This window comes from Zootermopsis nevadensis, unplaced genomic scaffold (genome assembly GCF_977971745.1).
Source record: "Zootermopsis nevadensis isolate Lab colony 2312 unplaced genomic scaffold, Znev_1.0 Znev_ptg000017l, whole genome shotgun sequence".
Taxonomy (NCBI): domain Eukaryota; kingdom Metazoa; phylum Arthropoda; class Insecta; order Blattodea; family Termopsidae; genus Zootermopsis; species Zootermopsis nevadensis.
Genome location: NW_028259149.1, coordinates 17,625,990 through 17,651,294, shown reverse-complemented (window position 1 = coordinate 17,651,294; position 25,305 = coordinate 17,625,990). Strand labels below are relative to the sequence as shown.

General features: G+C 37.6%; 2 protein-coding genes and 1 long non-coding RNA gene across 4 annotated transcripts in view; 1 reads left to right on the top strand and 2 right to left on the bottom strand.

Annotated features, from left to right (window-relative positions):
• The window catches only part of Ndae1 (Na[+]-driven anion exchanger 1), a 138,576-nt gene extending 137,833 nt beyond the window's left edge, over positions 1 to 743 (bottom strand). For both annotated transcript variants that reach the window (XM_022078830.2, XM_022078828.2), the window contains exon 1: positions 349 to 743. The gene's annotated coding sequence lies outside the window, so the exon portion shown is untranslated. The remainder of the gene's footprint in view (positions 1 to 348) is intronic.
• Positions 744 to 799: 56 nt separating this feature from the next.
• LOC110837062 (uncharacterized) lies at positions 800 to 16,964 on the top strand. Its single transcript, XR_015535532.1, has 2 exons — positions 800 to 1,188; positions 14,682 to 16,964. It is a non-coding gene; the product is annotated as an uncharacterized LOC110837062 (long non-coding RNA).
• mnd (L-type amino acid transporter minidiscs) lies at positions 1,314 to 23,687 on the bottom strand. Its single transcript, XM_022078846.2, has 9 exons — positions 22,999 to 23,687; positions 14,680 to 14,898; positions 10,402 to 10,627; positions 9,352 to 9,396; positions 7,054 to 7,177; positions 4,186 to 4,386; positions 3,530 to 3,679; positions 2,827 to 3,004; positions 1,314 to 1,623 (listed from the first exon to the last, which is right to left on the bottom strand). The coding sequence occupies exons 1-9, from the start codon at positions 23,252 to 23,254 to the stop codon at positions 1,559 to 1,561; spliced, it is 1,464 nt and encodes a 487-aa protein (XP_021934538.1). The 5' UTR covers positions 23,255 to 23,687; the 3' UTR covers positions 1,314 to 1,558.
• Between the last annotated feature and the right edge of the window lie 1,618 nt (positions 23,688 to 25,305).

Sequence of the window (25,305 nt, the reverse complement as noted above, 5' to 3'; positions counted from 1 at the left end):
GAAGTTTGTTAAAATAAAATTTATGAAATCAGTCTGTACTGCAAAGAAAGCACCATAGTTCACATCACAAAGATCAACTGGTTAATGCTGTTCATGGAAGTAATCACTGTTTCACTGAGAATCATGTGAAACTCATATACAGGTAGCCCACGATTTACGCCTGAGATGTGTTCCTGGACGAACCTTTGTAAATTTGAACGATTTTATAATGTAAATCAATGGGAAATCAATGACATGCGTTCCCAGAACCCAAACATTGACGAGTAATATAATGCCATTACATTTAAAGCTTTGAAATAACGTAAATAAAATAAAGGGAATTTAAAAAAATATATTATATACACTTACAATCGGCGATGGCGTGATGAGGCGGCGTTAGTTCTGACGAAGTCCCTGGTTGAGGATCGTCATGTTTTTTTAAAGAAGTCGTGCAGTGTGGACTGTCGTGATTTCTTCTTTCTTTCTTTCAAAATTTCACCATGGGGCCTCATATATGCCATAACGCTCCTCTTCGCCGTAGCACAAGAGCTAACTCACATGCAAAAGTTTGCATTTCACAAACAGCTTTTATCGATTCATCGATCTCATTGCAGCAAATTCGCGTTCACGAAACATACGTAATTGCAGAGATGACTGTATTTATAATCTTTATTCAAAATCAGCGATGTAAGAATTACGATTTAGTATAATAAGCAGTACGAGAAACATTGTAAAACGTCATAAATAATAGTAAAATACATATTTATATACATATACATACATATTTATATATACATACGTATATTTTTTTCACTTTTTGACTTTCTGGTTTCTAAATCGGCGTTATTGTGAAACGGCGCAGATCATGGGCTACCTGTACACTGAATGGCTGCTGCCTCTAATGGAACAAAGCTCAATCCATTCTCTCTGCCTTTATCTGCTCATTTATATTGCAATGGTTTTTAGTTTTATAGTTTCTATCGTACTATTTTCGAAATTCATTCTATACAGTACATTCGAAAACATGTCAAACTCATAAACTTACATTAGATTACACTTGTTTAACCCTTTCCATGCAGATTTTTGTTCAGTCAAAATAAATTTCTTGCACATTTGTATCATAACCTAAAAAACTACAAACAATGTCAAGACATGGCCGTTAAGATTTCCTTCCACTGATGTCACATAAAAATATCTATGGCAAACGAGGTGAGTTTCAAGATGTAGTATCTTGTTTTAAGAATGAAAGCTCGTTCACAAAATTGGAAAATTTAATTTGCGACAGGAAATTATAAGGTTGACAACGCTAACAGTTTTGCTTACGCTGTCATGACTGTGTTAAAAACTTATTTAATTTTTCCACTAACATATGATGAGGATGAATGTAAACCATTCACAGTCACAGCTGTTTTACAGAACATACATCATACTTGCACATATAATATTTCTTATACACAATTTTTTTTAAGGAAGTTCATATGTTGCTGCCTCGACATGATCATAAGCACGAGGAAGGTTCTGCGATACTTTTGCTGTTACACAGCACTTCACTCTGCTTCACTCTACTTACACAACTTCGCTAATCTCTCTTCCCATCCTCCAAGACGCACAAGAACATTTTAGCACACACTTGGTTGAAGGCATCTACAATAAATTATAAACAAACAACTTAGGAAATGTTCACACAGCATTACAATCCTGGCGTGGTCACCAGAACTTGACCTTTGATCTTTGTGAAAACCATCAGTGACACAAGAGTTATCTGGGGATTCCCCAAGTAGCCATAACAACCACAGTAACGACAGCAATGACGGTGGTCTGCGAAATCCTCACCCAGTCACTTCTGTGCGCAGAAACACATCTTCATATAAAGTACCTGTTATCGTTATCCAATTTTAATGAAAACTGGGTGTGTTGACATGTTTTAGTACAACTCTCCAATACCAAATTTCATAAAAATCTGTTCAGTCATTGTCAAGTTCTGAAATATGGACTGAAGAGATATTTTATTAACGCTACACAGTATTGTATTATATGGAAGTGAAACTTGGGTTTTGAGAAAGAATGACACAGCAAGAAGAGACACTACATCATGGAACTTCTTAGATCTCTACAGGGAGCAATGCTTTTAGAACTGTCAATCCTAGGATTGGTTGTCACCCCCCATTTCAGGGGTTTATCTTGCAAAGATATCACCGTGGTTTCGCCTTGCCTTCCATGGCCAGTCTTTATCCATCACACTGGAAGAGAAAGGACGCGGACAAACATCCGTGCCTTGAGTGGGACTCAAACCCACGGTCCCAGCGGCCAGGCGCACGAGGTCAATGCCTCAGACCGCGTGGCCACTGCGGCCAGCCAACTCAATTGGTACATTATAAAATAAAGACGTAAAAAGCTGACTGCACACTACAGTCACAGTTGATGACATAAAAACTTGACACATTATTTATAAAGACAGGGCCAGATACAGTCGTGGGGACCCTGGGGCAATCAAAATCTGGAGGCCTCTACTAGTGACAATAAATTTAGGTTATATTGCAATTACTTATAAATAAACAATAATTATGTATAAATAAGTATCATGTGATTGGTTTCTGGTGATGATTACCTGGAATCTTCATGTCAAATAGAAACATGGATTTTAAGGAGACCCTGGGGCAACCACCAGAATTGGTCCTCCTTAAATTTAGCCCTGCTTGTAGACATATCGTAAAATTACAGAATCCCAAACAAAATTGACATACCGTACCTACGCTCCCAGAGGAAGAAGGGGATATTAGGACGACAAATGTAACTTTTAAATCTAAGACCTGCGTATTAATCAAATGGGTATTACTTAGAACTTACCTGAGGTCCTGATTAGCCAAAACGGCTTGTTTTTCCAGTAGATAAAGATGAGATACACAGGAACGCCAGATACGATGAGCACCAGTCCAATGCCTACTTCCCAGGGACTGACATAAAATGGAAGTGTAACCAGGAACAAGCAGATGATGAAGAAGATGATGGGAAAAATAATATTTACCTGTACGGAAGAAATAAAACATCACCTCGTTGACCATGATAGATTAACATGTGCTAATTATGTTTTCGCTTGTCTGACCAATTATATTATGTCACTCCATATTCTTGACCAATCACTGTTGTTACATTTCTATATAAATCCTCAAACAGTAATTTTCCATAATGATGACCATGAAGAAAGACCCAGTAAGTTCCTCCAAAATGTATGTAATTTTTGTGAGATTTGAGGTTTTCACAGCGGTGAGTTTGAAGATTTCCGTCTTCTGGGTTGTTGCGCCATGTAGTCTGGTCGATGTTAATGCCTCCGTCATCAGGGCGATAATTTTTACCAATTCATGACAGTACTTAGTGGATTCAGATCATTCCACTTGTACAATAATTGAAACATTAAATAACCATAAAAATAATTAATCAACCAATGAAATGATTTTTTGGGGACTGAACTGTTGAAGTTTAAAAAAGGAAACATTGAACCCCATCACGTGCCATTACTTTCTGGTCATAATCTAGTATAGAGACAATTTACCTTGATTGGCCGTTCAGCGTCAGGCCTTTTGTACCTGAGCCAGAGCAGTCCTGCTACTGACAGGGTAGTGAACAAAGCCTCCACAAAGCTGAGGTAGTTGATGAGCACGTAGACATCCTTGATGATCAGCAGTACCAATGTTATGAAGCACTGCAATGTATCATTCATAACAATGATTTACAAACATCTATTTAATGACTTTCACGTAAACAGACTGAGTAATCAATAAATAACTCCTTTTTATAACACACAATGACTAAAGCACAAGGAATGTCTTCATGTCCATAAAACCAATCATGGGACAGTAAACACAGAGATAGCAACAAAGAAGATTCAAAAATTATTAATACAGGTAGCCCTCGATTTACGCCGGGGATGCTTTCCTGGACGAAAATAGTACATTTTTTTTTTTTTTCAATTTTTGACTTGCTGGTTTCAAAATCGGCGCAAATTAAACCGGCGTAAATCGAGGGCTACCTGTATTTGAATATTAACAATCCCTACTATACTACATGTGTGTGTATATATATATATATATATAAACCAATTATTAAATTAAGGGTGCATCTTACAGTCCAGGAAATATGGTACTTACATTCCTTCATTATTGTTATTAATTACAAAGCTTAAAATGGTTACAAAATTTCATATCTTACCAGGAAAACTAATGAAGGGACAGGTGTGAACCTATCAATGTTGATGAGTGCAATTGCTCTTGGCAAATGTCCTTGACGAGCTCCAACAAAGAACAGCCGTGACGATGCAAATATAGCTCCATTGAGAGCGCCAAACGTTGAACAAGCGACGAAGAATGGCATAATCCAGGACATTACCCCAAGCAGTTTGTCTCCAAATGTCTGAAAGTGTTGTCACATTAATTCAATCAACTCGAATCAATCAACAGGATATTTTATTTATATACAAATTATTGTTTAACCATTCTTGTAAGTTTCTACAACATGAGATTCCATGAAATTACTCAATATTGTTATTAAAAGTCACACAAATTAAGCATCAAACAGAATGCATGGATGGGATATAACAAAATTATTTATTCTAAAAAAATATATTTTAATGAAACCTTTATTTCAACTGGTACAACATTTTATGTAAAGCTTCTTACATTAATCTTGTGATATCGGAATCCCAATACTAATGGGATGCTGGTAAGATTTTTAACTCTGGATGGGTTAAACAGTAGCGATACACTGTGTGATGCACACTTGATAAAGATCAATACATTTCAGAGATAACTGAAAACAATTTACTGCCACACACACACAATTCACTTTTTCCACGCTAAGCAAAATATATCTCACTTAAAGGCACTAGTCCTTGTCTAGATTCGTTTGATGATGTAGATCAGGGGTTCTCAACCTTTTTCGATGGCTTATAACTAATTCTAATTTAACACATTAAACGTGTCACTAACCAAATGCATTCAGTGAAAACGTTTGTTTATGTTAATAGTAACTTTTGATTTTCTTACTTAGTTCGCGTACCATAGGTTGAGAAACGCTGACGTAGATGATCAGCGAGAGAATATTATGTGCTCTCTGTATATGAATTATGGCACCATGGAAATATATTAAGAAAGTTAAGTTTCTTTAAATAAAAAAGCAGCATGAAAAGGGATAAGTTAATGTTTTTGGGAATTCCATGTGTCCATATGTCGATAATATAAACCTCTAAAATACCTGCTGTATAACTACACATCTCAAAAAAAAAAAATCTAAATTATGAGTACATTTTTTGGACAATATTCACTGAGGCGTGGAGTTGTTTAAGGATAAAAGCTGAAGGAGATTTCTAAATTCACTTTTTTATTTGGAAGGCGTTAACTTTGATATGATTAAAAACTAAAGATTTTTGTAAAAAGCTTGTAGACTGTAGACCAGGCCACTTGGAAGGATGCCTTGGATGGCATTTTGTAATATTACTAATTTTGGAGTAGATAGGATCTGCTGTTCCTAGATACTTAAATTCAAGGCTTCTAATCACCTTATTTATGCTTTAGAGGATTGTTTACAACTAAAAATTGCAAAAATTGGCCTACTAGCTTCACCACGTCCGCCTATCTCTTTGTCCATCTGCAACGACTCTACAATGGTTGAATGAATTTTCATGAAATTGATATTGGGGAGTACTACTAAAACTTTTCAAAACATACTAAATTTGGTTAAGACTGGACAACGGAAAAATAAAAGAAAGCCTAAACACATTTATATGTATGGAAATGACTAGGAGAGAAATCTCCAGGCTGCCTTGGTTAGTATGATCACATTGGTTACCTTGGCTGCCTGGCAATCTCCAGCTAGCCATGAAACCACATAGGAGATTCCTCTGTGATGATACCATCATGCAGCCAGACAGCCTCCGAAAACCCTGCCAATGTGAGAGTCAATAAACACAGACGTCTGCCATCACTAGCACCATTGCCAAAGATCAAAGGTCATTCTGGCAATCACACCATAACTTGTTACGCTGAATGTACTTTTCCTAAATTGTTGAGTCTTAAAAATAAACAAATATACAGATATTGTGTCACTATGTATGATGGAAAATAATTATTCTACCTGATACCAGAAAACACGCTTTGTTAACTCTGTGACAGTTCATGTCACTTATGGCAATTTTTATCTTGATTGTGAATGTCAAAGAAGTAGGACATGTCTTACAATAAACATTAAACCTGATATTGAAAGTCCACTCAAGCAAAAGCAGTGCCAAACACGACTTTGTTAAAGTAACATTACCAAGTACGTAAATATGTAAACCTGTTTGCAAAAGTTACTTAGCATTTTTAATAAATTGCCGTAAAGTTTCAATACATTAAGGTCATGACCTTGTGACCCATTATTCGATAAGTAAGGGTAAATGTGGCATTCTTGGTTTTTCTGCACATCGCTTTTCATGAACTCCGTTTATGTTCTGTTCATTTGAGCAAGGTGTTTTGAATCAATGTGGCCATCATAAGGCTCAATTCCCTACTTCTATATCATTACATTATGGATCTCCTCTCTGATGTCGAGGAATAATGATAATATTATATATTCAAATGTTTTGTTTAAAATTTTGTCAAGTTGGTTAAAAGTTAAAATGCCAATATGATTATCAAAAATGTTTTTACCACAGCCTGGAGAGGCCCATTGTGTTTCCTGTAAGTTGTATTTGCCACCAATTTGTGCTAAAAACAGTTTAAAAAACATTTTTGATAATCATTTTGGCATTTTATCAAACTTAACTAAATTAAAAACATTTTAATACATACCTTTATCATTATTCTGGATACTGGGGAGGTGGTGAGCCTTAATGCAATGACATAGAAGCATGAAACTGAACTTGACAATGGCCACATTGGTTCAAAACATGTAGTCCCAAGTGAACAGACAATGAAAAGTGTGTGTGCAGAAAAACCAAGTATTCAATATAACACAACATGATGCAACACTATTGACATAAATGGGGCCCTGGGTCTGAAACAGCCTGAAAATCCCTGTAGTAAAAATATGTGGATTACTTACAACAGCAACAGCATTTGAAGCCAACAGCTCATCCCTTGTAAGCACAACAAAGTATGCAATGTTAGTTAGAACATAGATTATTGTTACCAAAGGCATAGAGATCCAAATAGCTCTTGGCAGATTCCTGAAACATTAGAAAGTACAAATCTCACTGGACAACTGTTTAAGTCCCTGAATCTTCAACAGATATAAAAAGTGGCTTCCTCAATCCACAGGTTTATTAAATTAAAGCAACCACCTAGCTAAGACAAATTAAATAAACTTAAGGTACAGTATCATCCCTTATCAGTTTATAGTTATTCAGTAGTTGAATAAATTCCTTGCTGTTATGGAACTAAAGATTTATTAATATTTCCTGAAAGCTTATCATATTAATATGTCCTTGGCCAGTTCATTTCATCTTCATAACCTGTGTACATGACAAACAATTTTAGTAGTATCCTATTTATCACTTTTTGAACCAATATTTTAAATTGATTTCTTTTTCCTTCATTCACGGTACATACCACATGTGAATTCTCTTCTGTTACCTATTTTGTACCAAAGAATTTTTCTAATGTAGTTGCATTTTTTGTGAGACCTATTATTCTAACAATAGGAGGCTGGTAATCCCATCCAAATCTATTGGCTTATACAACCTGTTATTAACATATCATAGCTATTATTCATACTCACAGAGTGGTGATGGGTTCTTATTAACATGATAATAAACCATTGGGTTCCAAAAAATTGAAGGAATTTCTAGACTAGCCGAGTAAATATGCTTAGTATATGGACTCAGATCCATGGAATTAGTTACTTTAAGTTATTATACAAATTTTCTGCCTAATTCATCCATTTGCATCCTGAGAATTGATGGAGAGTGTGCTAGCACCAGTTCAAACCAGTCTGGCGAGACCGATGTCTAAATTTTCAAAACACACATAAAAATTGTGCTGGAAGCAAGCCTGCCACGTCAGATGCTTCAAAGCAATTGCACACACACTATAAATACTTCTCCATTCTGCAAAGCTAATGTAAATATTATTTAATGATTCAGTTCCTATCATAAAGAAAATGTACAACTTGTGAATTACGAAGATCAGTTGGGTTAATGCTGTATAGGGAAATAACTGCTGTTTACTCTGAGAATCATATGAAACCCATAGAACACCGTGAGGAAAATCCAGAGTTGCAAACTGCAAAAGTAGGTGGTACATACAGTTACCACTGGGCTTTAAATAGTTAATATAAAAATGACAACTAAACTGGTAGCGTACCCATGCAGAAAAGCCTTGCTTGCTCACAACATTAATATCAGCATAGTACAAGTATACAGCACATTATTATTATTATTATCACCACCACTAATATAACAACAACTACTACTACTTTCTTGCATAACCTTACTTTTCATACAGTATGAATAAAACTGATCAAAGGCATATTGTAATTCATCATAACAACTATCTTTATGTTCAGTATGAACTTCTTATTTACAAGAGCGATATCGTACTACAGACTCTGAAGGATTAAAACAAAATTCAAATAGTCAATCTTCAAATCATAATACATGTCAGTGACCTAGTGTAGTTGCCAAAATGGTAGTGAGTAGTAACTTTCTTGAATTTAAGGTTATAAATACAGAGTGTTCCATTTAAAATGCATCCCACCAAGAATCATATACTACGGCACAAAAATAAAATCAGTAGCTGGTCTTCCTGCCCCCCTGTGAGACTCAAGTCAAGGTCACCCTGCTTTCTGAACAGCTGTTTATGCCACTGCAGAATATGTTTTCATTCTCGAAAATTACTTCACATCAAAATCATTTGCTGCTCTGCATGAAGAATTTAGTAAAGTGTATCCTGACAAGGAAGCATTGCATAACACAACAATACACAGACTGGTAACATAATTTCAAGACATAGGAAGTGTCTGAGACAAGAAACATGTCTGATGGTGGGCACTGCTGACAGGTGAGTCACTCTACAACACTACAGAAACACTAGCATAATCATTACATAAATGTTAGAGAAGATTGTCCCAATAAAGTGCACTAATGTTCAAGAATGAACACACATTCTTGTTGGGCATGCATTATGTTTGCACCTGCAGCAGTGTGAGTCTGCCATCCAGCGTGATCTTGACTCAAGTAAAGCGGGAGCTGGAACTGTCTATTATATTGAATGAACCTGCTACTGATTTCATTTTTGTGGCATAGTACACTGTTCTTATGTTTCATTTTAAATGGTACACCCTGTATATACTTCATAATTAAAATCACTCTCAAATAAATGGTAGTACCAGCAGTAAACTTACTTGTATGGTTCTTTCAACTCCTCTGTTACAAAGTTTAAGTAGTTCCTGAAAGGCAAATGATGACTTCGTAAGAAAAATAAACAAATGAAATGTACTAATTATTATAAACACTAATTAATTCAATACATATCATGTAATTATACAGCATCTCTTCGTAATTAACGAGCACAGTTTTAAACATTCTTTGCGTTCCAATGACATATTATTCAATTAATTATTCGGATTGTCCGTCTAATCACAATTATATTTAAAATTTACAAATAAGATAATTAAAATATCATTTTATGTTCCACAACGAATAATCGATTTACATTTGGAACATAAAATGATATTTTAATTATCTTATTTGTAAATTTTAAATATAATTGTGATTAGACGGACAATCCGAATAATTAATTTAATATTTGATTCACAATATGACGCAATTATACTATCTTATGACATATTGTTCCTTTATTGCATTATTCATTATTATGTTTAAAAATATGCTTTTGCCACTGATGAGGTCGAAACGCATTTGGCACAAAGTGTTTTTTAAAGTGTAAACAGTTTTGTTTGTGTGCATGATTTTAGATTTTCAACACTGCATGGTATGCAAGGTTTTAAGATTAAATCACTTTATTAACTTCGTGTCTCTGTAATAAATATAAGTCCCAGAAATATTTTATTAGACCTTCTTGTTCACAAATAAGTTACAGAGTCCATGTGCTTCATTCTACCCTTTTTTGGTATAGTATCTTTGGATACAAATTCAGACATACAGTTTTCATTTTGGTTGAACGGCTTATCTGCAGTGTTTTATTATTGGTTATGTGTAAACACCGAGAATGTAACAAAATCCCATTCTCGGTATATACACATGGATTTGACAGGCAAATAGTTCTCAACTTAAACAAAGCATACCACTAATTTACAAGAAAATATGTAATACTATGATCTACTACAGAATTAATTTAACTTCAAAAACAACAACAATTTACAGCATTCTTACTTGGGGTAATACTGATCATGGTTTCAGTTTACGTACTTATAAATTTAAAACATACCTACCAGCCAGAATAAGAGAAGAGGCCAGAGTAGAAAGCCAGTGCTATGAAACCTGGCTCAGGGTTAGTGTTACTCATTGGATTTTGAAAATTTTCTGTTTTTCCAGAGGCCAGGACCCACATTCCAGCAAACACAATAATTAGCAGTGCCAGTATCTTTGTTCCTGTGAATATGTCCTGGACACGGGTGGCCCATTTCACATTGTAACAATTAATTACTGTTAACAAACCTGATAATACAACAGAAAACAGAATCATATTAATTCACTGTCACAAGAGAAAATTAAATTCACGATGAAGTCTCTCACTCCAGGACACTCGTAAAGAAAAGGTTTCGCCAAACACTAACATTACTGTGATGACCAGAGTTACCGAGTTAAAATTACGTGGGAAACACACAGACCAATTTAACTACTGAAATTCATTGAACAGGGACCTTCTCAAGATCAGCTAGTCAGGAAATTTGAACCCAGTCCATAACCTTATATCCTATTTATATAAAATCCATTTTAATATTTTCCTTCCATCTGTGCCTGTTCTTCCAAGTTGTGTCTTCCCTTCAGGCTTTACGACAACAATTTTCACACATCCTTGCCTTTTCCAAGCATGCTGCGTGACCCACCCATCTCATACTTCATATGATCATAATACAAATAATAATATTTGGCAAACGACACAAATCATGAATATACAGTTTTATCCACTTTCTCTCCCTTTTCTCTCAGCATCCTTTACTAAAGGAAAAATACATACACAGAGAGTAAACAAATATAATACATAATGTTCCAACAGATGCAAGGAACAAATGAAGGATTATTATGCCAAAGCTCACATTGGACATGAATTGTCTACATTGGACACCACGCCGAGGCAACTGAATCCATCCCACAAATAATTACGCTCTTCAAACATATGTTAAAAACTTCTCCACAGAATTACAGTATGTAATAAGATTTCTGTGTATTCATCTGAAGGTAGGGAAGAAAAGTAAATTATGTATTATTTCACTAACAACAAATCAGAGTATGTTTTAAATTTTTGCCTAAGAAAATATTATCAGAAGTTTCAGACAAAATGAATTGAAGGCTGAGAAGGGGGCATTCATCCTAAGAGAACAGAAGTTGATGGTATACAGCCTCCCCACCCCACACCACTGGACCAAGCCACCCACTACTCTCGTTATTGACGCTGCCTGCAGGGAAGTGACACCCATTATCCTGTCACGCTAACTTAACTCTCATCACAGCTTCATCACCTTCCTATTCAAACATGAACTGCAAATATAATAGCTACTAGGGACTTCTACGTTGGTTGATGTAGGCTGATTCCTAGCCATGAGACATAAAGAATGGCCATCACGATTAACATTTTGGGTCATTTGTTGAACCATTTCAGTCAGCCTCAGTTTCTTCTGTTTTTCTCGTACTTCAGTTTTCACAGCTGGCATTTTAGTGCGTACCTTCTTCAGTGTCCATGCTTGATTTTGTTCTTCAGCTGATTTAAACTTTATAATTATTTTTTTTAAGTCTCTCTCTCTCTCAACATTCTGTCAGTGTATAAACTTAATTATTTTTTGTAGTGAAAATTTTTTGGGCAAACACTCAGATCGTCAAAAATGTGAAAAAAAGCAAATATGATCTGCTTTATTTTATTTTGCACTTCAGTATAAATAGCTAGCACACAGAGTGCCCTAAAGGACTCGAAAATGACGCGCAACTAAGCCAGTTATGATCACACTCAAATCTTCGATTTAAGCAACTGATTTCCGTCAGTAAAATATAATTTTCAGCGTACCTCACACTTAGAGTATTTAATGGTTAATAACATGTTAGTTATACAGCAGTAATATGATGTGAAGATGATCATGGATGGTAAATAAGGATTTGGTAGGATGCCTATTTTAAAAGATTATCACAGCATTTGCCTGAAGGGACTGAGTAAACCTACGATAAACTTAGAATATAGCGGGTACACCGACTAAGATTCAAACTGTGCAATCCAAAAATTAAATTATAAGTTGTTACCAGCATAACAATCTTCTCAGGTTCATTTGTAATTAGCTGAAGAAAATCGAAGGTTCTACGTTGTGATTAATGTTTAAGATTTCAAAAACCACTTCATAATTTTGTCATGTCTGTCTGTAACCAACAATGCCAAAGGCTACAGAAGTGATTTTGATCAAACTCGGTATTGGGGACCTACACTTAGTTTTGTAGAGCTTTTTGATTTTTAATTAGCCTGGAAAATTTTAAAGGTTACTTCACTTTGTGGCGTAAATAGATTTTAGATGAAGATTGTATTTTTTTTACAGATTTTGATAAAACCTTATATATGGCAGTTACATGAGTATTATCATCTGAGTTACATTAATTTTAATTGAATTTAGGAGATATTTTAATTATGGGCCTAAATAACATTTTAAGAAAAACCATTGAGCTGTCTAATCATTATTTTTGATGATACATGGGACAGAAAATTCCTGATAAAAGTTACAGGGATACATAATTTATGTCATGTCCTATAAAATATTTGCTTAGAACTCAAAAATTTTGAAAAAATCAGCAACATTACAACAATACCTATTAATAAATCAATAAAACACAAACATGACGCAATTAAGATATATAAAAAAAAAGATATAAAATACCTATTAAGTTTGTTCCTTCAGAAGCATACAACCTCCTGATGTTTGCTCAGTTTACAACACATTGCGTAAGAATATACCTAGATAGCACACAGGTGTCATGTATAAATAAAACACCTTTTTAATGTCACCCCAAGGGTACACCAGCCCATATGTCTTATTTCAAATCTATCTCAGAAGGATTTTACCAGTCACTAACACTGACACGTAAGAATAGCATTTAATTTAATAGGCACATACAATGCACAATGACCTATATGCCCTTGAGACAAATAGCTGAACAATATAGTTACTTACTCCTTGCTACCATGATGGGAAAATTACAAGACTATAACAAGTATTAAGAACAGCACTATCAAAGGACACAAAGCAATCTATCAGCAGACTTTATGAAGCATGCAAATAAAGACCATAAAACATTACTTCAAACAGACATATTTGTTTACAGTTTTAATATCAAGTTCTTGGATAAAGCTGATTTGGAAACATGATGAACTGTTGGATGCCATAACAGATGGTACATGTTACGAGATTTATTAATTGGTATTTCTGACCGATCTTGAATAAACAAAAGTGAAAACGGAGTACAAATACCCGTATTTTCCAAATTTGGGTTCTTTACGGTTTGCATGTCTCTATTAGTGCTGATATCGTTTGTTAAAAAATAAACACCACTAGTACAAAAATTTTCGATGTATTTTTCGTTCTGTGAAATATATTTGACTCGTATGTTGTAGATATTATTAATGTACATATTCCACGTTAAGGAACAATTTTTTACTTAGACGGTCCGATTCTGATAAAAGTTAAATCCTCAGTGCCATGAAAATGCCGAACATGTAATTGGTTTTAGTTCAGAAGTTGGCAATACGGATGAGACGGTCACGTGGTTAACCCTTTCTCTGCTGCAGCCCCTACTGACGTATTCGCAGATAACGGTAAAGAGCGGTCGAGTTAATACCAGGGAGGAGACGTGAATGAAGTGCCGTACCTCCTGTAAAACGTGAATACAAGAAGATTGAATAAAAAATTATATCTGGCGTCCTCCTTTCAGTGACATCCCGCGTCACTCGGTAATCGCCATCTTAACTTTGAGGTTCCTTGCGAAGTCACGTGATCTTCACTCACTCTGCGCACGCAAAGAGTAATACAATACAGGTTAGGCCGGACTGCGAGTAGAAAGATCAGTCGCAGTGGAATCCGAATACCATGTTTTATCGAAATCCGTTGACTACGAAATTCTGAAAATTAAACATTCGATATTTGTCACATGTACAGAAACCCCGAGCAAACAATTTGTAACATGATCTAAAAATCATGTGTAATAATAATTCCAAAAAGACGACGCTGCTCCGAGTGTCACAAGGGCATAAGAATCATGTTAGCTGAAGGGGTAACATTATTAATTATACTGAAGAGATAGCAGGGGCACTGTTCACCACAACTGAAGTTTTCCCGTGATTTTTCTTTTTACTTTAAGCGATACCGGAAATTCCCTTTTATAAACAAATCGTTGAACATTTCCGTTTGTCGTTCCAGGTAATTTGGGGAGGGGGGGGGTAGGAAAGGGACTGAAAATACCGTTTCCTTTCACTCGCTGCTAAATAACATATGCAGTTGATACAACATTGTACTTACAGGTGATTACGGCTGCTAGAAGGCGCACGGCTTCGTAAGGGGGCTCGCAAGTGGGCCATGCGGGCTGCAGAATGTACTGGGCGAATGTGAGTGCCGTGATGGCGTTACCAGTGGGCACAAGAACTAGCAAGGCCACCCACAGGTACAAGAACGCGGGCAGCGGTCCGAAGGCCTCGCTGATGTACGCGTAATCACCCCCGGACTTGGGGATCATAGTACCTGAAAACAAATATACAATTACAGTTTATTTATTTAAAAGTGTTCTGTCTGAGGACAGGTCCATATGAACAGGATCCTTCCATCCTTTTCTCGGACTGGGACCTGTTCATATACGTTCTTGGCAGATGATCCAGAAGTGGTTTGCCATTGCCTTCTTCTGTGTGTGAATGGAGTAATTGTTGGGATGCCACGGAGGAAAACTCCGTGTTGCCTAGACCACGGCCTTGCCCAACACAAGTTATAAATCTGGGCACCGCCGGTAATCGAACCCGAGACCCCAGGATCACAAGGCCAGCGTTCTAACCGCTAGACCACCTCATATTATTATTATTTAGTGTTCTGTCTGGCGACAGGTCCATATGAACAGGATCCTTCCATCCTTTTCTCGGACTGGGACCTGTTCATATACGTTCTTGGCAGATGATCCAGAAGTGGTTTGCCATTGCCTTCTTCTGTGTGTGAATGGAGTAATTGTTGGAATGCCACGGAGAAAAACTCCGTGTTGCCTAGACCACGGCCTTGACCAACACAAGTTATAAATTCGGGCACCGCCGGTAATCGAACCCGAGACCCCCAGGATTACAAGGCCAGCGTTCTAACCGCTAGACCACCTCATCTTATTATTATTTAGTGTTCTGTCTGACGACAGGTCCATATGAACAGGATCCTTCCATCCTTTTCTCCGACTGGGACCTGTTCATATACGTTCTTGGCAGATGATCCAGAAGTGGTTTGCCATTGCCTTCTTCTGTGTGTGAATGGAGTAATTGTTGGGATGCCACGGAGGAAAACTCCGTGTTGCCTAGACCACGGCCTTGCCCAACACAAGTTATAAATCTGGGCACCGCCGGTAATCGAACCCGAGACCCCAGGATCACAAGGCCAGCGTTCTAACCGCTAGACCACCTCATATTATTATTATTTAGTGTTCTGTCTGGCGACAGGTCCATATGAACAGGATCCTTCCATCCTTTTCTCGGACTGGGACCTGTTCATATACGTTCTTGGCAGATGATCCAGAAGTGGTTTGCCATTGCCTTCTTCTGTGTGTGAATGGAGTAATTGTTGGAATGCCACGGAGAAAAACTCCGTGTTGCCTAGACCACGGCCTTGACCAACACAAGTTATAAATTCGGGCACCGCCGGTAATCGAACCCGAGACCCCCAGGATTACAAGGCCAGCGTTCTAACCGCTAGACCACCTCATCTTATTATTATTTAGTGTTCTGTCTGACGACAGGTCCATATGAACAGGATCCTTCCATCCTTTTCTCCGACTGGGACCTGTTCATATACGTTCTTGGCAGATGATCCAGAAGTGGTTTGCCATTGCCTTCTTCTGTGTGTGAATGGAGTAATTGTTGGGATGCCACGGAGGAAAACTCCGTGTTGCCTAGACCACGGTCTTGCCCAACACAAGTTATAAATTCGGGCACCGCCGGTAATCGAACCCGAGACCCCCAGGATTACAAGGCCAGCGTTCTAATCGCTAGACCACCGTGGATTTTTTATCACTAGGCCTACTAAAGATCAGGGAGACTTAACTTAATGCCTACTTTTATTATGTGAGATTTCAGGCACCTCTGAAACGTCGAATCATTTATGCCAAACTACACGACGCAACATCTATGAACAACAAACATATTTATAATTTTATTATGTAATATGCACACTAAAATACTGGCTGATCGAAAAGTCACGTGACTCGTAACTGACATATGTTGTATTTGTCAAAAAATAAATTACAGTGATATAAAATATTTATTAAGTGACGGAAATTTTGCGGCGTACAATTCTTTTTCCTCATGTTTGATGCAACCCTGTGAGGGATTCCTGCGTCACGGAAACATTCGCCATATCAGATACTTTCGATTCTTTTTAGCACAGAGAAATCGGAAAACGTATCCCTAAACTCATTCTAGCAAATTATACGTTAGACCGAGATGCCAGATAATGTTCAAAAATAATTTCTTTGTCATCATCATGGAGTACACCACACACACACGAAAAATAAAGAACAATTGTAGACACGCTTTGTGTTGGTAATAAATATTTTAGTACATGTATGACGCCTTATTTGTATATTAGGACGAATGAATCAAGGAGGACGGGATGGACGGTACACGTAGCACGCATGGGGAAAGGTAAAAAAAGGTTCTCGGGAGAATTTACTGGCAAGCTGAGCCAGTGATAGCTTATCATAAAAAACCTACGCCATGTTAACAATAAAAAATTGAATGATATATTAACACTATTACGGCCTTCCAGAACCTCGTAGCGCTACGTTGTCAGACACGGCATTTTAAACATTCACGTTTTCGCCAAGTTTGTAACATCTAACATAAAAAATATGATCTACTCCACACAAAATTCCACTGTTCATTAATTATTACTATCAGATGGAAACTACAATTTAACATGTCACAAATAATCTTTTTTTTTTTTTATCGTCTCTGGTCAATACGTGACCGTTGTGACCCCTTTCGGGGCGCTCATGCGAAAGGACCACGGTGGTTTCGCCTTGCCTTCCGTGGCCAGTCTTTATCCATCAGACTTGAAGAGGAAGGACGCGGACAAACATCCAAATAATCTACTTTCCTTAATAAAACTTGTGTAATAGGAATCACTAAATTATTGGATTTAATTCATTGTCTGATATTCAAAAGAACATAACGCTTCGAAAACTGGATCTGCTTCCGTCTTCAGGAAGAAAGTGAAGAGACAGATCAGACGATGGGCAAAGTCCAATAATTTATTAATCGCGAGTGTAACAAAACCATTGTCAGAACCATTTAAAATCGAAAAGTTGTATAAGCTTACCATTTTCTAAAATATATCACATAATTTCAAGTCCATACATGAAATGATGCTAGTGTGCCCCCCGCCCTCTTCGTATATAAATTCAGATCACCATAATAATAAATAAGAAGACGATTTGAAGATGTACACTGTCCCGTGGTTGGGTTTGACTGGCAACTGCTTTTGTATCCTCAAGGCGATGATAATCTTGCTTAATTTTCCTCCTAACATAGATCTCAATGTTATTTGCATTCAGGACTCTCAGTGGTATGTCTGCGTGAGATGCAGGGGTTCCTTATAAGGACAAGTACCGTTCAAACAAGACGCCATTCCTCAGACCACAACGTGCAACAGACGGAACGACCTTTTTATTTCAATCTTCTGTCGTGCTCCAGCAATGGCTTTGTTATAAGATTAAGGCTTTGACCGCGATGTTCTTTTGTTAAATCTTATGTGGTACCGCCTGATTCAACTTCTAATGGTTAAGTGAAGTGTTTTCTTCGCGGTACGGTCTGGATTCGTAAATATTATGAAGACGAGCTTCGGCTTCAAAGGGTTAACCAGCTGATTTTCGTAATGGTGAGGTGTAGTGTTTTCTTCGCGGTACGGTCTGGATTCGTAAATATTATGAAGACGAGCTTCGGCTTCAAAGGGTTAACCAGCTGATTTTCGTAATGGTGAGGTGTAGTGTTTTCTTCGCGGTACGGACTGAATTCATAAATAATATTCAGACGATCTTCGGCTTCAAAGGGTTAATCACACATACCTACAATTTTTATAAAATTACACTTGTATTCAGTTGTTCGACACAATGGTTATTTTCAATATCGATATGGATTTTCTTTTGAGATTTTCAGTCGACCGGAAATCATGGTCACGTCAGCGGTTTGAATTTCTTTTAGAGAGGCAAAGCAGTTGAAGTACGTAAATAAGGACTCCACTTTCTAACTAAACTAAACTAGAATATTTAGTAGAAACAACATGACGGGAAAGCCTTCAGTAACAAATTAGTCACACAATATATTCGGCATTCGATACAGATTATTGTTAGCTCTTAGAAGAAATGCAGTTATCGTGAGATGAAAATATTTCCAGTCATGGCTACGTTGTTTTCGTAACATTCTTTTTGAGCAATCACCTCGTCACCAGAATGTAGCTAATAAATCCTTCGAAAATATGGGAACGTTAAAACATTTGGGAACTACAGTGTAACAAATTCAAATTTCATTCACGAATAAATTAAGAACCGCCTGCATTTGGTTAATATTTGCTACAATTTAGTCCGGAATCTTTCATCTCCCGTTTCTACTATACAAGGGATTTTTTTCCGGACGTAATCCCAGGAAAAGGGCTTCAAAAATCACCATAGGAACGCACGACATCTCTTTCATGCGCCAACTAGATCACATCGCGTGGGACAGAACAAACGCGTAAGTCAGAAGCCACGTGGTGTAAGGAGAACATGGTGTACACGTTTCTACACTTCGTGACGTCAGCAATTCTGCTTTCATTATTTTGCTGTGTGATCAGTGCATGAATTAAACGGATAAACCGAACGCCAGGTCTGTTAATCCTCCCGTCCGCCCATTTGCACATCCATTGTCCCAAACTACACAAAGAGTGTGCATTACATTTCTATAACTGATCTCTAAAAGTCGAATGTCATCAATTATTGAACTTACGAGTCATACTAATTACATTCAGACCAATCTCTCTAATAAAACGCTAATGAGAGAGACGAGAAAATACGACAGACAAAAATGATAAAATTACGTAAAAGCAAGGTAAGTGAACGGAACCCGAAACACAGACTTTCTCTGTACAAAAACTGTCATGGAATTGTCCAATCCATCGATCACTTAGAAGCGATGAGCGTCTTTAATAAAGCCCCGTGCAGCCACTGCGATGCCTAGAAACCCCGTGAAGATTTCGGAACAATCTAAAACACTTCAGCTTCTATAATATGAAAGCGCTAAATTTGTTCGTCTATAGCGAATATTAATTATTCATGGGATATTATTAAAAAAAGGAATTTCAACATGTGGTCCGTCGTCGTTGTTGTGTTTTTTTTCGGACCGCGTAATTTAAATTTGTAGTGGGTCGCTCTGTTTGATGAAACTAAAGCACTGTTGCCTTTCTTAAAAATAGGCACTACAGTAGCTTGCTTACATAATAAGGGAAAAATTCCCACTAAGTAAACTAAGGTTGAAAATATGGTGTAAAAACAGTTAATATCTCAGTACAACCTTTTATAATAAAATTTGGAATCTCATCAGGTCCGACACATTTCGTCGCCCGTGTAACATCATCAACAGAGACACGTGGAATATTGAAAACATCAGAATAGGCGAGTAGTTAAAAACAGAACGAATATTTTAATAAAAATTTCCCACGCTTTGTTGAGAGAAATATAATAGGCCTATACCTCGAAATATGACAGTGCTTATCCACTTTTACAGGATATTATCTTATCAAGTACTCCCAACGTGAGCTGTCTACAAACACGATACTCGTACATGCGCTACTGTGTAGTGCAACAGAGCGAGGCACTACACTAACGAACACGACACTCTTTTAGTTTGTATCACCAAACACTACTTGTATCTAAGATATTAGATTAGTGCGGAATTGTTTACAATATCATACTTTAATGCAGGCCTCACTTTCACGAGGAGCGAGCCATTATAAAGAAAGACACAAGAGAGACAGATCATAATGGACAACTATTGTCGTAGGCGAGACTACAGTTGTCTTGTTTCTTCATGTCAACTGCAGTTTTAAACGTGCTTGAAGAAGATTTAATTTGTACGATTTGAAGTTTCACGTTGGCGAAGAAGAGATGAGTCTCAACGCCCTGATGACGGAGGCAGTAAACACCTCTGAAACGTTGGTTAACATCGACCAGACTACACAGCGCAACAACCCAGAAGACAGAAATCTTCATACTCTGATGACGGAGGCAGAATGACCTCTGAAACGTTGGTTAACATCGACCAGACTACACAGCGCAACAACCCAGAAGACAGAAATCTTCATACTCATCGCCCTGATGATGGAGGCAGTATGACCTCTGAAACGTTGGTTAACATCGACCAGACTACACAGCGCAACAACCCAGAAGACAGAAATCTTCATACTCATCGCTGTGGAAACCTCAAATCTTACAAACTGTGATTTAGAAGTAACATTGTGCCTTCATATATTCAGTTCAAATAATATCGTTAAATAATTCATGGGTAATTAGCATAAATGTAGTCTAGAAGGCTAACAGGTAACAACTGTTATAAAATAAGAATAAGAATATCATAATATCGCAACTCGTTAGTTGACGAAGAAAATAATCTACTGCTAAATAATTAACCGACCAATTGCAACTTTCAAACATTGCAACAGCCACGATGAAAAAGCCTGAATAATTTCTTCTGAGACACGTGACCGTGGTTAATTTTAGTAACAAGAAAAGAGCTGACAAGCCGCATTCTTGCAATTAGAGTACGAAGTAAAACACCTGCATGATACGACAAAACTGGTACGTGAGACTCCATAACCGCCTACTTTGACTAATTACGAGCTTCAGATTATCTTAATCCATTTACCCACAAGCACACTGAAACACATTTCCAAATTATGTAACTGAAAATACGTATAAACCGACGACGTTGTCCGACATGCATTTTAAACTTAATTTATTAACCCTTTGAAGCCGAAGCTCGTCTTCATAATATTTACGAATCCAGACCGTACCGCGAAGAAAACACTTCACCTCACCATTACGAAAATCAGCTGGTTAACCCTTTGAAGCCGAAGCTCGTCTTCATAATATTTACGAATCCAGACCGTACCGCGAAGAAAACACTTCACCTCACCATTACGAATATCAGCTGGTTAACCCTTTGAAGTCGAAGCTCGTCTTCATAATATTTACGAATCCAGACCGTACCGCGAAGAAAACACTTCACCTCACCATTACGAAAATCAGCTGGTTAACCCTTTGAAGTCGAAGCTCGTCTTCATAATATTTACGAATCCAGACCGTACCGCGAAGAAAACACTTCACCTCACCATTACGAAAATCAGCTGGTTAACCCTTTGAAGCCGAAGCTCGTCTTCATAATATTTACGAATCCAGACCGTACCGCGAAGAAAACACTTCACTTAACCATTAGAAGTCGAATCAGGCGGTACCACATAAGATTTAACAAAAGAACATCCCGGTGAAAGCCTTAAGTAAAAAGTTACAGAAAAAATTTACGACGCCATCCTCTCTAAGGCTTCTGTCAACTTGGGACTGAACACGTAGCACCAGTAATTGGTTAATTAACTGGTAATTACATCGAATGCCATAAATCACTCGACTTGTCATGTTGTTTCCTGTTCTTAAAAAAAAAATTACCTGAACCAAAGCTTTGGTTTTCTTCAAAGTTATCTTTCCCACACCGACTTAAGGACCGAACTTAATTATCACACACTTGTAACAGTGGGGACAATGCAAGTGGGACCAAAATCGTTATTCCAGTTCAGCAAATAAATACACAAAATTTTAAATGTTAGCCAATCGTCGAATGCTCTCCCCGGTTCAAGGATACTTTACTTTGATGATTTAATGACCCGTTCTTCAAGTGCCTAATCACTGCGGGCCCCAACTTTAAAATTGGCTTTGACCTAGACATTCGGTAGGACTCCTTGGATGAGGGATCGGCCCGTCGCAAGACCTCTACCTGTACACAGGACAACACAGAAAAACATCCATGGCTTGAGTGGGAATCGAACCCACGGTCCCAGTGACCACGCGGCACAAGGCCCACGCCTCAGACAGCGCGGCCACTGAGACGACAGGTTCAAGGAATCCTATCAAATGAAAAAAAATATTAGAAAATATGTTAGGTAAGTTTTTCAGAAGGGCAAAGGCGAGAGTGGACAAAAAACGCCTACACATTTACACTGAAACTTCAAATCTTACTAAACTAAGAGAACGTAAACCGAGGTTCTCACTGAAGTGATGATGTTGGTGTTGGTTTTCTGGGTAATAACGCCATGTGAATTTGTAGGTGAATTTCAACGTTTCGGAGAAACATACTGACTCCATATTCAGAGCTGTTTAACATACTGCCTCAATCTTCAGTGCTGAATTTCGAGGTAGTTCCTCTGAAACGGAATCTACCTACAAGCCAACATATGGCCAATTTAAACTAACCTAACCTATAAGTTATTATATCATTTTACATACACGGGGGTATATCGTGTGTCACGGTGAAGAATTCATATACTAATCTATACTTAACTAGATTACATTATACTCACCCAGTTCTGCGTAACACAGTGCTCCTATCATAGACAGAAGTCCTGAGAGAATCCACACGATAAGACCAAGTCCTACTGAACCCGAGCTCTTCAAAACTCCTTTTGGAGACACAAATATACCAGCCCCGATAATGATACCAACAATAATGGCGACACCGTCCAAAAGTCCGAGTTCTTTCTTCAGCTTGATGTCATTATTCGTTTGAAGTCTCTCTTTTTCTGCAGCTAAGATCCTGCTGTTTTTCTTGACAGACATTGTCGCCTACTGCTGTTATTCCCGCAGTCTGATGCACTTCTACGATAGTTTCATCATCTTTTAAGATTGATTCCTATTTGGCGCCACTTGGATTTATTTATATGGCGGGACTTATAATATGTAATAACTAAGTCAGACCCGAAAAAATATAAGCGAAAACTTGTATAACCACCTGCTGAAATACTTGATCGGAAGGCTTACGCAATGCAGCCCCTCGTTCACAGCAACACGAGGTAGTTTCCTGCAAGGTGATTGGCATACTTCACGAATAATCGTACCACTACGCTGTAGCCATGCTTATATCTGCACCTTTCACACATGGGAAGGCAACACAATACTGGCTTCGAATGCAGCCTGCAAAGTCCGCTTCCCCTACGTCTCTCCCCCACAAGGTTTGTTGGATAAGCTTCAGAGACCCCTCTCGACCTCGTGGGGTGTTCTACTCAATGACACCCTAGCGGCCGATTGCTGCACTGAACTACACTTAAACCTACCGAGTCGGGCATTCCCATTGGTTAAAGAGTTTCCTGTCAATTACATTTGTACTTCCGAAACATCTCGGTGCACAGAAGGGGTTCCTTTCCTTTGTTCGCGCTTATCTGTGCTCCATTGTTTAATTTTCTTGCCTTCTCTATTCTCACTCTGTTTCACGTATCTTCTGGGCTTAAGTGCAGTTCCTCTATACGTCTGGAATTATAAACGTAGATTGGACCGCAACATAAGAATTAATCTCGATATTACAAGAGCAGTATTTTAATTATATTTTCTGTACAATTTCTGGTTTAACGATGCATGTCAAATCGCACATTTATCAAATGCGTGGAAAGAGGAAGGCATGAGAAAAATTTCGCACGGGCCCTGGCTGGTCTAGAACCCGAGACCTTTACCCCTAGATCACTACAAGCCTTCAAGCAGTTAATTACAGAGCGTCAAAAGATGTGGAAGTCTCCAAGGCCATTACATTCATTAGAAGTTTAAAGAAAATCTGTCAAATTAGGGGGGATGGACGCCAAGCAACTCACAAATATGGTTTTCAATGGAAACAATTCAGACTTGTACTAGGGAACTACTCGGTTCGAATCTCTCAAGGTTCTCTCAACAGCCTCTCCTCGCTGCCTCCTTCCAAATCCTTACCTGTTCACAATTCGTCATCACCTACCCAACTCACTCAACGCCATATAACTGCAAAGCTGAAATTTCGTCATTAAATAACCTACAAATCAATCACATGAAAATCTTCCGCCATAACGAATTACAGTCAGCTCGCCAAAAGACTGCGGCAACAGCGCAGACATTTTTGTGTCACTATTTTGTCTAAATGAAAGCCCACAGATAATTTGTCGTGAGAGCAATTCCATTACATCCGGCTCTAGCGTTCATTCGAAAAGTGGTTTCTGGTATCTTCCAATTCACAAATCGGCAAAACAAAAGTGATTTTCCCCAGGACCGGTTCCCATCTCTCACTGCACACCATAAACATATACAAATCTAATTCCAAAACATGCGAAATATTTTTAACGTTTCTATGTCGCATTTAAATCAAAGAGGTGTATAATCAACGAAGGAAATTGGAAATTAAAGGTTATAAATTATTAAACAATTGTCAGAAATGCAATGGAAAGAAATCTTACATTCCTTAGTACAGATTGCAGTGCATGTAACATTCAACACAAATTGTCTAGTGACTGGAAGAAACTGAAGACAAAGGAAAAGTCCTTAGTTACAAAATAATTTTTATGGCTGGTAAAATTTCCTGACAGATTTTCAGTTGTCTCCAGAGAACTCTTGAGATATAAGCCATGAATGTCTCCTTTCAAATCCATATCTGCTCACCCCCAGTTCCCTTGACACTATATTACTTCTGAAATTTCTTCAGTTACTTCATAAAACTCAAAAGCTGAGGGCACTTACATTGCCTGTGATAATTCATGTTTGTCGTGTTGCAGGCTGCTGTGGCTCAGTCCCCCAGTTTAATCACCAAGTCTAAAATGGTTTTGGAGGCTGTAATATTTAATTTAAATTTTTTTTCTCCATTTATTTATTTTATTTCT

Excerpts from the sequence above, each read along its gene's own strand:
- mnd (XM_022078846.2), bottom strand. The coding sequence starts at position 23,254 with ATGTCTGTCAAGAAAAACAGCAGGATCTTAGCTGCAGAAAAAGAGAGA. Across the intron at positions 9,397-10,401 it reads CTCTTCTCTTATTCTGGCTG|GAACTACTTAAACTTTGTAA; the intron begins GTAGGTATGTTT and ends TTTGCCTTTCAG. Across the intron at positions 7,178-9,351 it reads GAGTTGAAAGAACCATACAA|GAATCTGCCAAGAGCTATTT; the intron begins GTAAGTTTACTG and ends CTAATGTTTCAG.